The sequence below is a fragment of the Podarcis vaucheri genome (genome assembly GCF_965113315.1).
Source record: "Podarcis vaucheri genome assembly, chromosome: 5".
Lineage (NCBI taxonomy): Eukaryota > Metazoa > Chordata > Lepidosauria > Squamata > Lacertidae > Podarcis > Podarcis vaucheri.
Genome location: NC_138763.1, coordinates 15,580,593 through 15,598,069, shown reverse-complemented (window position 1 = coordinate 15,598,069; position 17,477 = coordinate 15,580,593). Strand labels below are relative to the sequence as shown.

The 17,477-nt window shown below is 48.1% G+C and overlaps 1 protein-coding gene across 1 annotated transcript; it reads right to left on the bottom strand.

Moving 5' to 3' along the window:
• Positions 1-1,026: 1,026 nt before the first annotated feature.
• GHSR (growth hormone secretagogue receptor) lies at positions 1,027-11,345 on the bottom strand (the record flags this gene model as incomplete). The annotated part of the gene is made up of 2 exons (XM_082224578.1): positions 1,027-2,338; positions 10,610-11,345. 2 exons carry the CDS (start codon positions 11,343-11,345, stop codon positions 2,031-2,033), a joined length of 1,044 nt encoding a protein of 347 aa, XP_082080704.1. The 3' UTR covers positions 1,027-2,030.
• Between the last annotated feature and the right edge of the window lie 6,132 nt (positions 11,346-17,477).

Sequence of the window (17,477 nt, the reverse complement as noted above, 5' to 3'; positions counted from 1 at the left end):
ACTGTCAGGTGACATACTTGTTTGTGTGAGTCAGCCCTAAGCGGAGATCACCAACATTTCCGTGTAATTTTTATTTTATTTTTCCTGAGCACCAGCATTTGGCTTTGATTAGGATGAATATTGCAAACCTGGCACTCCTATAGTAAACAAAAAAAAGGGTAGGGAGCGAAGGTTCTCACTGGCCATTTTTAAACATTCATTGCTGACATTCTGTTCACTCATATTGAAAGGCAGCAGCCCTCTAGAGTAGAGTGTGTCAGCTATTGTATAGAAAGGAGCTGCATCATTTGGTGTGTGTGTGTGTGTGTGTGTGTGTGTAAGAATTAAATGGAGACACTTTTTGGATCTGTCAGTGACCTCTGTAGCAGTGGCGTAGCGTGGGTTGTCAGCACCCGGGGCAAGGCAAGTAATTTGCGCCCCTAACCCGTGGATTTGCACCCCCTAACCCGTGGATTTGCGCACCCTAACCCTAACCCCCAGATGTTGCGCCCGGTGCGGCCGGCCCCCCCTGCAACCCCACGCTACGCCACTGCTCTGTAGCATTCATAGGAGCAGGGCTGTCCTGAGACTTTAATGTTTACTTCCTCTCCTTCCCCCTACTGCTGAATCGTGGCTATCCAATGTTTATCAACTCTTGGCAAGATCACATTCGCTCACCCACTCTCACAGGCGCCCCACTCACCTGTAAGAGTCCATATTGCATCCCCCTCAATCCACAACACTCAGCGAACATCTAGGTCCACACATCCCTCCCCCCTTGTATACAGATGTTTCCAGAGCCTGGAAAGCTAACTTCAAAAAGAAATGAGTTCTGGTTCAGCTTCTTCAACATGTCCAAAAAGGGATTCCAGTTCAGGCTCGTCCATTTACAAAATGAACTAGCTTAGTTCACAGCTCGATTGATGTTCACCCAAACGATCCTCAACAACAACAAAAAAAACACTTTCAGCATTCAGAATGTTACAAGCTACTGTGATGATGCATAAAACATACTTAAGGCAGCTGCAAAAGCATCAAAACACAAAGTAGAATGAGAATGATTTAATCAAGTCCCCACATCAATTGTGATCTTTAAACGCCCAGAGAATTTAAAGAGTAAAAAAACAACAACACATGTAAGAGGATGGACTTGAAGATGAGCTACAAATTCTTCAAAGTTCTTAATTCATGGTTGGTTCACTCAGCAATTATGGGAGCTCGCTTTCAGGTGCAGTTCGGAGATTCTTGAACAATTTCGGTGAATCCAAACAAACTCATGCCAAGCTCTGGAGGTGCCCCAGAGACACAGGATTCTGCGTTCATGTTCCCTGTTCTTTGGCTGGTTACATGTGCGCATCCACTGCCATTTGGCAGATCGGTGGATTGACGATCAATAGATTTTGTTTGAAAGAGATGCAGGATAAGAGAGTCCCTCTACCTTGGGCATGGCTCTGACATCTTCGTGGGATCTTTGAAATGGGAACAGGAAATGAGCTCTGTGCATCACCACTCTAGAATTTCCTTCGTTGCCCTTCCTGGGCTCTCTGTAGCACCACACCCATCCTGGCTCTGACCAGCTCCTGCCGCTTGCCATGCCCTGCGCTGTTTACCAGTAAAACACAGCCCTATTAGCTCATGTCCTGCATCTTGAGGATGGCAAACCACCTTTCTTCCCAGTGACAGAGAATCACTGAAAATGACAGAAAAGGTAGTGATTTTGTCTCTCTCTCTGCTGATGTTTATTATGCACAAAATTTATTTCATAATGCACTCTCCACTCCACAGAAAGCTCTGCAGATAAGGACATTGGAAGCTGCCTTCTACTGAGCCAGGTCATCGGTTGCATGTAGCTCCATAGAGTCTACACTGACTGGCAGCAGCTCTCCAGGGTTCCAGACTAGAAACATTCCCAACCCTACCTGGAGATAAAGGGGGTTGAATTTGGGACCTTCTACATGCAGAGTAGATGGTCTACCAGGGAGCTCCTTTAACCTGAATATATTTCCCCTTCTATTGTGGCTTTAGGTGATGGCTAGGTCCAGTCGGCGGCGTCATGTTTGTCTGACACTGGACTCTGCCCACACTCGAGACCCTCCCTCCTTCAGCCCCGACAGCCTTTTCTTCCTGTGTGTCTTGATGCCGAAGAGCCTGTAAGCCGCCTTCCGGTATTTCTTGGACATGATGTTGTACAGGATTGGGTTGATGGCGGCACTTAGGTAGAAAAGGACAAAAGACACCAAGTTGCAATATTGGCTGATGACGGCTATTTCCAAGGATCCGTCCTCAAAGGATTTGGAAAACAGGTAACGTCCGAGGTGGAAAGGCAACCAGCAAAGGATGAAAGCAAAGACCACCACCGCTAGAAGAGGAGGAAGAAGAAAAAGAGAGAAGACGTTAGGGAGAAATGGAGATACCATATTATTCGCAAGCCTTTCTCCTTTCACCCTGCTGATTTACAGAGGTGGCGTAGAAGAAGAAAAAGAGTTTGGATTTGATATCCCGCTTTATCATTACCCTAAGGAGTCTCAAAAAAGGGACGCGGGTGGTGCTGTGGATTAAACCACAGAGCCTAGGACTTGCTGATCAGAAGGTCGGCGGTTTGAATCCCCGCAACGGGGTGAGCTCCCGTTGCTCGGTCCCTGCTCCTGCCAACCTAGCAGTTTGAAAGCAGGTCAAAGTGCAAGTAGATATATAGGTACCGCTCCAGCGGTAAACGGCGTTTCCGTGCGCTGCTCAGGTTCGCCAGAAGCAGCTTAGTCATGCTGGCCACATGACCTGGAAGCTCATGTGAGATGAGCGCCGCAACCCCAGAGTCGGTCAAACCTGGACCTAATGGTCAGAGTTCCCTTTACCTTTACCTTTACTTTTAAGGAGTCTCAAAGTGGCTAACATTCTCCTTTCCCTTCCTCCCCCACAACAAATACTCTGTGAAGTGAGTGGGGCTGAGAGACTTCAGAAAATTGTGACTAGCCCAAGGTCACCCAGCAGTTGCATGTGGAGGAGCAGGGAAGCGAACCCGGTTCACCAGATTACGAGCCCATTGCTCCTAACCACTACACCACACTGGCTTCACTGGCATAAGATAATAGTGAAAGGCCCAGCTAGAAATCTGGTGTTGGAAAGCTGGTGTTGGAAATCTGCTGGGAAGCAGGAAGAGAAGGTGTAGTTTGCCTTAGAAAAGTAGCAGCTGGGAGGGGCTGCTTGACGCTTCCACACTTTCGTGGGCATCCATCTTTGCCTGCTACTTTTCTCTGCAACACCACAAATACCCTTCTACAGAACTGCACCCAAGGGGGCACGACCCATAACAACAGGCTCCCCCACCCTGGAGCGTAAGCCAAGACGAATTCTCTCTCTACAAGCAGATAAAAAATATTCAGTACTTGCTCCACATAGTGGTGGAGGAGCCTAGCTGAAAACAACAGCTACAACAGGCCAACAAAATAAAACTCAAAAAGCAGGTAGCGACCCTAAAGATGTGGCCATTACTACTGCTCATAATACAGGCAATGGCAGATTTGTGCAGGGGTTACATTCCTGGCCCAGTGAGCATTGTCTAAGTGCGCATAAGTTTGCACCACCCCATTGCGCAACAGAAAAGGGGGAGGGGCAGAAGGAGAACGCCTTGCATAAAATGCACCCCCTCCAATTTTGCCTTTTTTTGCTGTCCTAAGAAAAAAGACCCCAAACATGTAAAGTTATTATTAATGAATTTCACGTGCTTTAATGGTGCCCAAGAGATTGATATTGAGGAATTGGAAAAATAAAGGTATGATATCAATGGACTGGCGATATATGACATCCCTTGTCATTTATGAATGGACTGCTTACAGGTGCAGAATCTGTATGGATAAATACGATAACATTTGGGATGAATGAGTTTACACAAAATCTGGTAGGCTATTAACGTTTACATAAGCACTAGGACAATAATACTATGCCAATTTATACAAAAGTGTAAGGGATTCTCGTATATTGCCTCTTTTTTTTACTCCCCCCCTTTTACATGTACCATTGTTGTTGTTTTTCTCCCTCTCACTTTTACTTCTTTTCCCCCCTGTATCACGTTATTTCTCTACTTTACTTGAAAGCACTTTAATAAAAATAAAAATATTAAAAATCCAGAAAAACAAAATAATAAGTTATTATTAATTGCAATAACTATACTTATAGAAGTACTGTATATTTTATAATCATCATCTGGAGGGGGCTGAAAATGATGAGAGTAGAACAGGAGTGAAGTGGGGAAGTTTATTGCATGCACACCCTGACCTGCTGAGAAAAATCCCTCAGTAAGCTGAAGTGAAGCTTCACTAGCACCCATGAAGGATTTCCTCTCGACCAAAGTGCTGGCATCTGCAGTGGGAGTTTCCTCACACCACAGCAGGAGAGGCAAGGGTTAACCCCCCCTTTTCCCCTTTTTCCACACCTGCTTTACCTTGATCCCTGATCCTCCTCCCACAGCTGTTTTTTTGCAATCTGCAGCTCAGTTCTTCTGCTTGCTAGATGCAAAGATGCACTTAACATCACAGGGAGTTCAGCTCTCAGGGCTCACGTGAAAGCTGTGCAGCGTTTTTCAGAATGAAATTCTGTATCAAGGAGCTTTCTGCAGGGAAAACTTTGCCCCATCTCCATTTTGAAGATTTTCTTGCGCCAAAAGGCCCTTTTGTTTGAATGAATGCTATGTGTTTGACCTGCTCTTTATGATGATGTTCCCTGTTTCTGTATTTTCCTTGCATTTTATATTTGCTTTACACAACTTAGATGGTATCCATATGACTTAGTAAGGGACGCGGGTGGTGCTTGTTAGGAATTCAAGCCTTATCAGGAGAAACTGTGGTCTAAACCACAGAAGCTAGGGCTTGCTGATCAGAAGGTTGGCGGTTCGATTCCCCGTGACGGGGTGAGCTCCCGTTGCTCAGTCCCTGCTCCTGCCAACCTAGCAGTTCGAAAACACGTCAAAGTGCAAGTAGATAAATAGGTACCGCTCCGGCGAGAAGGTAAACGGCGTTTCTGTGTGCTGCTCTGGTTCGCCAGAAGTGGCTTAGTCATGCTGGCCACATGACCCAGAAGCTGTACGCCGGCTCCCTCGACCAATAAAGCGAGATGAGCACCACAACCCCAGAGTCAGCCACGAGTGGACCTAATGGTCAGGGGTCCCTTTACCTTTATATGACTTAGTAGTATAGAAATAAACCCTATACAGGGGTGAGGAAGCTGTGGCGGTCCAGATTTCGGGACTGCAGCTACAGGCTCCCCTGGCTAGGGGTGGGTGGGTCCCACAACATCTGGGGAGCCACAGGTTCCCTGCCATAAAGTAAGGTTTGGGCTGCAATCTGATGCACACACCCCCACAAATAAGACCCACTAAACACAGCCAGACGAACACCTGAGTCCATCCACATGCTGTTAATTGGAGCCAAAATTCATGGGGACTTGCATTTGCCTAGAAGCTTTGGATTAGGCAATGTTACCTAAATTGCAGGCAAAATATTCTACCGTATATTCATTTCTCTCCTCAATGTTCAATTCTTTATAGCTAAGAAATAACTAGGAACAGTACTAAGACCTTGGACAGTGGGACTGTTGTTACTAGAGAAAGGGGTTCTGTCCAGATTTTCTTTTAAATCCCAGAGTCAAAACATAACACACAAACCTCCCCTCCATCAAAGGTATTTACTGTATTTTTCTGTGTATATCACGATGACCCCTGTTTTGGGGGACTCAAAATTAAGAAAATGGGGGGAGATTGCCCCCGTGTATAAGACTACCCCCTCCCTTTTTAACATTCTTTTTTTAGCTTTTTTTTTTTAAAAAAAGCTAGTCTTATACACAGAAAAGTGTGGTAATCTCCTTGCAATCCTGAAGACCCCTCTGCCCAGTTCTTATGATGATAAATCATACAGTTTTTCCACAGTGCAAACCTCTGCATGTCTACTCAGAAGTAAATCCCTTGCAGGTCAGTGGGACTTACACACAGTTCCAGAGAAGTGTGTCTAGAGTTACAGAACTACTTGCCCAGATTTAATTTAACAGAACAAACATAGGCCACTCTGTAGCAATTTATGGCAAGTAGAAGACATTAATAAAAATGAAATTATAAAAGAAATCTTCCTTTGCATCGCCTGTGTCAGTTTAATTTCCTCTACGCAGAATCAAATGACTCTGCCAAGTGTGCAGGCATGACTGCAGTGATTATTAGGCTTTTTTCTAGACTGCCAGCCTCTAACGCTTCCCTGGGAGTAAAGTCTCAGTGAACTCAATGATGTTCGAAACTCCCATTGTTCTAGGCGCATTTTGAGACAGGATTTCATTAGTTCCTCAGCTCTGGGCGCAGTACTGCGCCTAAGATTTCAGATTAAAACTGCAGAGTGGAAGGAAAGGAGGACCCAATTTCCAGCTACTCTCTGAAGACTGGAGAAGAGACCCTCTGAAGAATATTAGGGGGTGGGCAGAGGAAGGACTAGACCAGGTGAAAAATGAACGTAATATTTTACCTGCAGTTCATTCATTTTCAGCTTTGAATTCTTCTTATAAAAAAAGTCTGCCCAGACATTCCATTGTTGCTCCCATAATAATTTAAGGTGCCATTCAGCTCCTAGTTTTCATATCTCAGTTTCTAACACTGGTTAGATCTGATTAGATATGCCTAGGATTACGCAGTTTAAAAACAACAGTTTGTGGAATGAATTCTGTAATGACAGTTGCCTGAGGTGACCGAATTTGGCAAGGGCCATGTATATTTAGCACTTTTAATAGTAACTTTACACGTTTAGGGTGTTTTTGTTTAGAACAGAAAAAAAGGAGGCAATATTGGAGAGGGTGCATTTTATTACGAGAAGCCCCACACAAATATATCCCTAACATAAACACTTATTGATAAAGTCTGGTATAAGTAGTTTCTGTGTTGGTTATGGGTGCCTGGATCCAGAGTTCTTTGTATTACGTTTATTTAAAATATTTATATGTGGCCTTTCAGAGGATCTCTGTGTGCATTCATTAGTGAATTTCTATGCATAAGTGCATCAGGCATGTGAAGCTGAGTCAGATCTCTCTGTCCTCATAACTGTTCTGTCCTCAGCTGTTCAAGTAGAAATCCACTACAAACCGAGTTAATGGTTTAACAGACTCAGTTCTTGATGAAGCCTGGGAGCCTGTAGAAATAGACTTTGCCAGCTAGGACCCAACTGAGAGACAGCTCCCTCTAGGAGCTGGCCTCCAGGGTCATGAACGTTTCTCATAAAGGGGTCACTGTTGGCTTTTTGCAGTATAGTAACGCTGCAGAGAGCTTGCTGGGGAGACCATGCATTAAAGGGACTCAAAAATAACTTAAAGAAGGTTTTAATAAGAAAAACAAAAACTCCATTTACACTAACTACATCAACAAACCAAACCAGACCCAACCACCAACCCATCCCCCAGGGTAATGGGAGAGCTAGGTGCTGCTCCTTATATACTCTACCCAATTGCTGACATCAGTTTAATCAGTACAACTCAGCAGCACCTGCTATGTTTCACAGCTGTAAAGCTGGGTCTCGTTATTTTGCTCTGGCCCCTTAAAGACACACACATTGAGTGGAACAATGATGAACCTTTACATTTAAAGAAACCATTCAACAGTCACATGCCGGGCATTTAATTGACAATGCATGCATTACAATAACCTAAGAGAGCAGAAGGGCACAGGAGGAGCCTTCTGGACCAAGCCAGAGTTCATATTCCCACTTGGCCAAGAAATGCACAAAGTGACCTTGGACCAGTCACTGCTTCTCTACCTAACCTACCTCACAGGGTTCTTGTGGGGGGGGGACCATGACCACCACCTTGGAGAAAATTGGGATATGAATGCAATAACTAAAAAATAAAAGGTGTAGTCAACTTAACCAGCTGAAGCTGATGATAGGTGACTGGTGACTGGGAGTGGCCACCAAGACCATATACCACCAGTCCTGAAAGTCCTATATTGGCTCCCAGTATGTTTCCGAGCACCGTTCAAAGGGTTGGTGCTGACCTTTAAAGCCCTAAACGGCCTCGGCCCAGTATATCAGAAGGAGCGTCTCCACCCCCATCGTTCTGCCCAGACACTGAGGTCCAGCTCCAAGGGCCTTCTGGCGGTTCCCTCACTGTGAAAAGTGAGGTTACAGGGAACCAGGCAGAGGGCCTTCTTGGTAGTGGCACCCGCCCTGTGGAACATCCATCCATCCGATGTCAAGGAAATAAACAACTGAAGGCAGCCCTGTTTGTAATGTTTGATGTTTTATCGTGTTTTTAATATTCTGTTGGGAGCTGCCCAGAGTGGCTGGGCGGGGTTTAAATGTTGTTGTTGTTGTTGTTGTCAGTCCTTGCCACAGAGGCCACCTGGGCCTCCAATGATAAAAATGGTTCCGAGAATAACCCTGAACACCAAGGTGAAGTAAAAACTACAAATAAGAACTGTCCAGTGGTTAACTTCGGAAGGAAGGAAGGAAGGAAGGAAGGAAGGAAGGAAGGAAGGAAGGAAGGAAGGATTTTCAGGAGAGGAAGTCATATGGACCTTCTTACTTGGTCCCAAGAGGTCCCATCAGTATTGGCACTCTGCCGTCTCCTGAAGACACAATGATCCCACTGAATACCAGTTGCGGGAGAAGCATAGCACGGGCCATTGCCAGTGTTGCGACGGAGGAGGAATCTTTAATCTGTTGGAGCAGTATGTGCCTGCAGTGTAAGCTTGCGCCTGTCCTTGCACGTGATCCGAGGGAGGCTCAGCTCACACAGTGACAGAGAATGCCACGACTGATCAGGTCTTCACTAGCAAAGTAGACGTTGGTGCTGCAGCCCAGTGCTGGGGGCATCTGCTTTGCAATGGAAGGTGCAAGGTTCAAGACCCAGCATCTCCAGGTAGAGATGGGAGGGACTTCCTGTCTAAACCCTCAGAGAGCTGGTGTCAGTCAGTGTAGACGGCCCAATGGTCTGACTTGGTATATTGTAGGTTCCTTTGTTCTTCAAGTCCAACAATCTAGCCAATACAACTGAGGTGCCCGGCATGGTGTCCTCCAAATATTGTTGGACTACAACTCCCATCTTCTCTCGCCGTTGGCCATGGCTGCTGGGGCTGCTGGGAGTTGGAGTCCAGCAAATATCTGGATTCCACACTGGCTACTTCTGCTTGCTTTATGCTGTGGGATGCCATGCACTTTGAATTTCACCACAACACCACTGGTATTGCCCACATGTGCCGCTTCTGGACTTCCCCAAAGCATCCAGTTGTGAAACTGATAGACCTTTGATCAGAATCCAGCAGGGATCCTTTCACATACTTGTTATGCCTGGGAGTACTGAGAGAAATATACACTGCAGAGGCTCAGAGGCTATCATCATAATTAATGATAGCGTTTTCATACACTCAGGAGCTTCAGTCCTAGTTTTGCTCTTCCATTTGAGTACAAATTGACGTACAGGAGGAGCTGATCCATGCATTCTATGCCATTTGCACCGAGCCTGCAAGCACACACCTGAACATGTGTGCACATGAAGGCTCCTGCATGTGCAATCTGTAAGGCTCCATTTTCCAAGGGACCAGACCATGCACACAGGAGCCTATGTGTGCTCAGTTATGCATGTGCTGGTTCTGTGCAAACTCTACCCCTTGAATGCATGGAAGGGGTGCCAAAGATATCTTCCCAATCAGCCCTTTTATATGCCCTTTTATACATGCGACCCAGAGCAGGGCTTTTAGTGTTGCTGCCCCTGTTCTGCAGACCCTTGTTCCTTTTGCAATACGACAGATGCCTGCTATTTGCACTTTCCAGAAACAATTGATGATGTTTTTTGTTCTGACAAGCCTGCCCAGCTGGATGAGCGAGTCTCTGCCATGGGTGTCTAATGGATTTTTCATTAAAAAAATACCAATCTGCCGCTATTTTCTACGTTGTCTTAAAGTGTTTTATCTGCTTTAGCTGCATTCTAAACATTGCCTCGAGATGCATGTGGAAGGCAATTAAAATATAAACTCAATAATTCCAACTAAGTCATACTCAGAGTAGATGGAAGCTACATTCACACCATCTGTTCAAAGCGCTATGATACCACTTTAAAAAGTCATGGCTGTCCCGCAAAGAATTCTGGGAGCTGTAGTTTGCTAAGGGTGCTGAGAGTTGTTAGGAGACATTCCCCATTCCCCTTGCAGAGCTACAGTTCCCAGAGTTCCCTGGGAAGAGGGATTGACTGTTAAACCACTCTGGGAATTGTAGCTCTGGGAAGGAAACAGGGGTCTCCTAACAACTCTCAGCACCCTGAACAAACTATATCCCCCCGCCCAAAAAAAACCCTTTGACTGTGTAAAGTGGGATCACAGTGCTTTAAATGCGCAGCATGAATGTGGCCCCAGTGAAATCAACAGACTTAAGTCACCATGAATGCGGCTGATGCTCGATATCACCCCTTGTAGCTGGTCCAAAATTTCACATCTCGGGTCTACAGCAGCAGGGCTTTCCAAACTTGGGTCTCCAGCTAGGACTACAACTCCCATCATCCCTAGCTAGCAGGACCAGGGGTGATTGGAATCGTAGTCCTAGCTGGAGACTCAAGTCTACAGGGACACACTGGTCTACAGGGACGCACCATGTCAGAAACGGAACCAAGATACCCTTACCTAGCATTTTCACCGTCTGACGGTTGTACTTGTCCCGGATGGATGTCTTGGGCCCGATGTCCTTCTTCTTCCTCCTCCAGAGCTTCCTCACGATGAGGCTGTAGAGGACGGTCAGGCAGAATACGGGCAGGAAGAAGAAGACGCTCGAGGTCCACACCATGATGGTCAGCAGCCCCGACTGGATGGCGTACTCTGTGGCCCGGCACTCGTTGGTGTCTGACGGGTTGGTCCCGTTCTCGTGCTCGACCCCGACCAAGACGAAAATGGGCCCAGCGCTGGCGAAGGATACGGCCCACAGCACCAGGATGACCAGCTTGACTTTGCCCTTGGTGACGACCACCTTGGCCCAGAGCGGGAAGCAGACGGCCAAATACCTCTCCACGCTCAGGGCCGTGATGTTGAGGATGGTGGAGTACGTGCAGCTCTCGCTGACAAACTGGAAGAGCTTGCACAGGAGGTCGCCGAGGTTCCAGGGCCGGTACTGCCAGAGGCGGAAGAGGTCCAGGGGCATGCAGAGAAAGATCAGGAGGTCCGAGAAAGCCATGCTCGACAGGTACAGGTTGGTGGTGGTCCGCATGTCCCGGAACCTGGAGACCACCAGCATCGTCATCACGTTGCCCAGGATCCCGACCACAAAGAGGAGCACGCAGGTGATGGTGACGCAGGTGAGGAGAGGCGCGGGGAAGAGGTGCAGAGGGTACTCGGGCAACGTGTCGTTGTCGCCGACGTAATCCATCGCAACCTGCAGGCTGCTCTCGTTGTACATCCCCAGGGGCTCTCGCCGGGGCACGGACTGGGCTGGGGCGGTCTGAAAAGGCTACGTCAGCTGCTGCTCATGCCAAAAGCGAGACAAGGGAATCGTGGTGGTGGCGGCGACAAATGGCACGGGAGGTGCTATATGGAAACAAACAATAAACTGGTTAGGAGGAGGCCTGGATCTAAGGCATGGGTAGGCAAACTAAGGCCAGGGGGCCGGATCCGGCCCAATCGCCTTCTAAATCCGGCCAGCGGACGGTCTGGGAATCAGCGTGTTTTTACATGAGTAGAATGTGTCCTTTTACTTAAAATGCATCTCTGGGTTATTTGTGGGACATAGGAATTGATTCATTATTATTTTTCAAAATATAGTCTGTCCATCCCCCACAAGGTCTGAGGGACAGTGGACCGGCCCCCCGCTGAAAAAGTTTGCTCACCCCTGATCTAAGGGCTTAAGTCCCAGGAGGAAAGGTGTTGGCTAGAGCTTTGTGATGGAGTTCAGCAAAGGAAGTCATCGCCAGGTGTGCTGGTTGGGTTTTTCCTTGCTTGAGATCTTTGTGCAGAGGCTGGACAGCCGTCCATCCGTGATGCTCTAAGCTCTGGTTTCCCTACACTTAACAGAGCGTTAGACTAGATGACCTACAAAGACCTCTATAACAACCCAAACCAGATGAGAAGGTGTGTGGGAGCATGGGTATGGGAATCAGAAGAGATCCTGAATCTCAGATAAAAGCTAAATTCCAAACTTCAGGTGCTCTTCCAATGAGCCCACACAACTGATGAACCAACTCATGTGGATAGCAGTCGCCCCCGATTCCGGATGGGTAGGCAAAGTCAGAATCACATGTGCCTTAATTCACTTGATTGCTCTACACCTGGCGATGGCTATTGTGTGAAAGTGAGAATGGACTCCTTTGGAAAGCATTGGTGGTCATAATAAAGACAAGGCAGGACGGGCACAACCTTTCTGCCTGAGGTGGTCCATTCACATGCAAAAGCCACCACAGGATGGATGCTGCAGTAATCAAGCGATAAGTGTACACCTTGTTTCTATGCCTTTATCTAAATACAGTGGATGCTCAGGTTGTGAACGTGATCCGTGCAGGAGGCACGTTCGCAACCCGCAGCGTTTACAACCCACAGTGCCGCGTCTGCGCACACACGGGTTGTGATTCGGCGCTTCTGCGCATGCGCAAAGTGCGATTTAATGCTTCTGCGCATGCGCGACCACCGAAACCCGGAAGTAACCCGTTCCGGTACTTCCGGGTTTTGACGCATCTGTAACCCAAAACAAACACAACCTGAACCATCTGTAACCCAAGGTATGACTGTATATAGAAACTGCACTTTCATAAAAACAACAACAATGTGCGTGTGTGAACTGGGCTGCAGAATTGAAGCTCTGGGGAAACCGAAGTTCATCTTTTTCCCAGCAGGCAATGCCATCCATCCATTTAGGGAATCTCTGTCTCTTTTAGAGCACGGGCTACAGAAGTTTTAGACTAATGGTCTTTTGATAGCAGCATGTATTATTTGACTTAATTCAAAATGCGGTCAGCTAGCCCAGCTGCATTTAGAGACCCTCCGGCTCATTCTGCTGAGTGGCGTCCCTGGCAACTGCCCCAAAGTCCTGTCCTGATGGTACCATCCATTGATGCAACCTAGAGCACAGCTCTGGCATTCAAGCCTCACTACCTGCTGCAGGAGAAGGCAAGCCACTGCCAGCAGAATAAATCTAAATGCTGGTTTTCCATGGGCTTTCAAGAGCCAGTGTGTGTAGTGGCTAGAGTACTGGGTCAAAAGCACAGATACGAGAGAGTTCAAATCCCTGGCTGGCTTTGGTTGCATCGTTCTTCTCTCTCGCCCTATCCTACCCTTGTTGCAGAGTTTAGCCCTGGTGTCTGCCAACCTGGTTTCCTTGAAGGAAGAAAGGCGGGGTGTAAATCATGCAAGGCGCAAGTCATGCACCGAAAAGCCATGACTCTGCCACTCCTTTGCCACCTGGGCACAGTCGAGCCACATGTACAAAATCATTTGAGCAACAGGTACAGTTAGATTACATGTCCTGCAAAGAAGCATAGTCGGAAGGGATCCTTATTCTAGCCCAACGTGGGAATCAAGTGGCTTAAAAACCCCATGGCAACTTCTAAGCATGCGTTGATGTGGGGAATCACAGGACCACCTTTTTGCCACTTTTTAAGCCTCCACCCCAGCCAGATCAGCAGCGCCAGTTAAGAAGCAGTAGGCAAATCGATCCTTTCAGGAGCCTTTCTACTCCCTCTCCGAGCAACAGCCTCCCAATGGGCAATGGCTTGGGAATCCCAAAGCTGAAGGAGGTTGCCCCCCAGCGCAGCAGGTGCACCTCATTTTGAAGCAAGGTAATGCAGCCTTATCATCAGACACTGTGAGACCATTCAAAATAGTAGCGCACATTACAGGCTAAAGAATGCCCCCTCCTCACCATGAATCCTAGCGTGCAAGTTACCGAAATGACCACGAACCTGAATATTATTTTTTTTAAGGAAGGAAGCTCCCTCCCCCTTTTAACCGCTCTAGTTCTCTTATTAGGAACACACAGAGTCAGCCCATTTGGTCTCCCTAGGCCAGTGCTGTCTACACTGACCGGCAGCAGTCCTCCACGCAAAAAAACCCTACCTGGAGCTGTCAGGACTCGAACTCAAGACCTTCGTCTGCATGCAAACCCCTGAACTACGCAGCCCCTTCCTTCTTTATCCCAGCCGCTTCTTCCGGCGTGCTCCTTGCACCTCCCTTGGGCAGGCGAGTCTCCCTCTGAGCACGCGCAGAGCGCCTCCAAGCTGGGGAAGAAGGGTCGGGCTTGCAAGACAGGCGAGGTCCCGGCAGCTCCCGGCGGCAGGATCGAGGGCGGAATCGCCTCCTGTTCCCAAGCCTCCGAGCCGCGATGAGCAACGGCGCCCGGCGCGCCCTCGACACGTCTCCACTCCGAGGAGAAGCAGCGCGAAGCGAACCCCTCTCCGCCCGACAACCCGCTCCTGCCCCGGCGAAAGGATCTCCGGATCCCCGGCCTCCGCCCCGACGGCTCTGGCGAAGGAAGCGGTGGGTGCCGCGTGCTGCGCGCCGAGACGACGAGCCGGGAGGGGAATGAGGCGCGGGAAGAAATGAATGAATGGATGAAGGAAAGGGGGCGTGGGGTATTGGCGGAGAAGCGCGTTCACACGTCACGCGGAACACGCCGCCGTCGCGCCCGTGTCGGGGCGAGAGGTGGGCGCGCGCTCTCGGGCATTCGCGCGGGGCGAGCGTTTGTTTGTGGACGCGCGTTGCCGCGGCCGTTGAACGTAACGTGTGAACGGCGATTCTGGTCCGAAAGGGGGCGTGTGTGCTCTGAATGCGCCCTGTCGTCCGTCGGTGTTCTGAGTGTTCGCCAGTCTTCATTCATTCATTTATTCTGTTTCCGCTCTGTCTTTAGGAGCCAATGCAGGTAGCAAAAGTAGATTAGAGAAAGGGGGGTGGGGGTGGGAGGTGTTAGACAAATCCATACCAGACTGGCCACCGTGGGAACAGGATGCAGGATGCAGGGTCTTTTGGTCTGATCCAGCACAGCTCATCTTCGGTTGTAAGCCAGCGACAGAGAGATAGCATTCATTGAAACTCGGACACAACGCAAGGCAGTTAAACGAGAGGGGACGCCTTCAGCAGCCCTGAGCCCTTTCTGAAATAAAATGGTTTGTGTGATAACGTGCATAAAGAGAAATAAATCCTCTGCGCCAAAATCGATGAGAGTTGTTGTGTGTGCCAATGAGAAAGGAAAGTATAGGTGTTTGTATCAAGTGTTAAACAATATTTGTGACTCGAAAAAGACAGGGTCACTAATGGAGATGCTGTCAAGAGCAGAGAAGTTGCCATTTGGCAACTGCGTGCTGTAGGGATTTCGAAACAGAAAAGAGGGGAGTGTTCGGGGGAAAGACAGAGCACCGGGAGACAGAGACATTCGCAGAAGCGGCTTGCGATGGCACAGGGTGAATAACAGCACTGCTATTTTACGTCATTCGTGGACCCATGTACTTGTGAATTACTAAAGCAGCAGGGAATGGGATGATTCCAGGGCCGCCTCTTAAAAAATGTGCGCCCACAATTAGCACCTGCCCTCTTTTGTTTCATGCCTATACAGTGGTACCTCAGGTTAAGTACTCAATTCATTCCGGAGGTCCGTTCTTAACCTGAAACTATTCTTAACCTGAAGTACCACTTTAGCTAATGGGGCCTCCCGCTGCCGCCGCCGCGCCGCCAGAGCACAATTTCTGTTCTCACCCTGAAGCAAAGTTCTTAACCTGAGGTACAATTTCTGGGTTAGCGGAGTCTGTAACCTGAAGCGTCTGTAACCTGAAGCGTATGTAACCCGAGGTACCACTGTAACTGCATTTTAACCTAGACTAGGACCCTCTTTTGGGCTTGCAACACCAGCATCTCTAAACAGAATGAGCAAAGAACCTCTTTCCTGATTTCCATGTAACCCAAGGTACCACTGTACCAACTTCGCCTGGTCAGCCAGCTGTGGCAGAGAAGTCATCCATGCTCTGATAACCGTAGAGCTGGATTACTGTAATCCATTACACATGGGGCTGCCCCCTCCCATGCCAGACTGCTTGCGCTGTTAAGATCTTCAAACGAGAGGTATTTCTCCAGGTACCACCAGTTGCTGAAGCACATTGTGTTGGTACAAGGGAGGAGGAGCCATAGTTCTAAAATGCCCTTCCCAGGGAGGCTTGACTCCTGTTGAAGCTACATTCATTTTATTTTTTTGCACCAGGGTAAGACAATTTTCTCTGCAGAAAACAGAGACATCACCTTGCCAACAAAGGTCTGTATAGTTAAAGCTATGGTTTCCCCAGTAGTGATGTATGGAAGTGAGAGCTGGACCATAAAGAAGGTTGATTGCCGAAGAATTGATGCTTTTGAATTATGGTGCTGGAGGAGACTCTTGAGAGTCCCATGGACTGCAAGAAGAACAAACCTCTCCATTCTGAAGGAAATCAGCCCTGAGTACTCACTGGAAGGACAGATCCTGAAGCTGAGGCTCCAATGCTTTGGCCACCTCATGAGAAGAGAGGACTCCCTGGAAAAGACCCTGATGTTGGGAAGGAGACGACAGGAGAAGGGGACGACAGAGGACGAGATGGTTGGACAGTGTTCTCGAAGCTAAGAGTTTATCCAATCTGCGGGAGGCAGTGGAAGACAGGAGTGCCTGGTGTGCTCTGGTCCATGGGGTCACGAAGAGTCAGACACAACTAAACAACAACAAGACAATTTTTCAGTTATCTATATCTATATCTATATCTATATCATCTATCTATCATCTATCTATCATCTATCTATCTATCTATCTATCTATCTATCTATCTATCTATCTATCATTTACCATATATCACATATCTGTATCCTTGTACATCATCCTGGAAATCATCAGATCTGGGGAAGCACTGTAGCTCTGTAGTGGTGGATCTGGTTGGCATGCAGAAGGTCACAGGTTCGATTCCTGGCATCTCCAATGAAGAATCCTTGTCTGAAATCTTGGAGAGCCACTGCCAGTCAGTGTAGGCTATACTGAGCTAGATGGATCAGCGGTCTGACCCAGCCTATGTTCTGTGTTCAAAAACAACAGAATTATAGAAGGGGCCGCAAGAATTGCAGGCATTGCAGGCATTTTCCAACCAGCGTGGGGCTCGAACCCATGTCCCTGAGATAGCTCTACTGATTTAGCTATCAAATTATTTCTCATGGGCTTATGGCAACCAAGCACACACAACAGCCTGCTATAGTGACTACAACACACTGTTCCTTGCAACCCTAAAGGTAAAGGTAAAGGGACCCCTGACCATTAGGTCCAGTCGTGACCGACTCTGGGGTTGCAGTGCTCATCTCGCTTTATTGGCCGAGGGAGCCAGCGTACAGTTTTTGGGTCATGTGGCCAGCATGACTAAGCCACTTCGGGCAAACCAGAGCAGCACACAGAAACACTGTTTACCTTCCCAATGGAGCGGTACCTATTTATCTACTTGCACTTTGATGTGCTTTCGAACTGCTAGGTTGGCAGGAGCTGGGACCGAACAACGGGACCAGGCAACCCTGTCGCGGG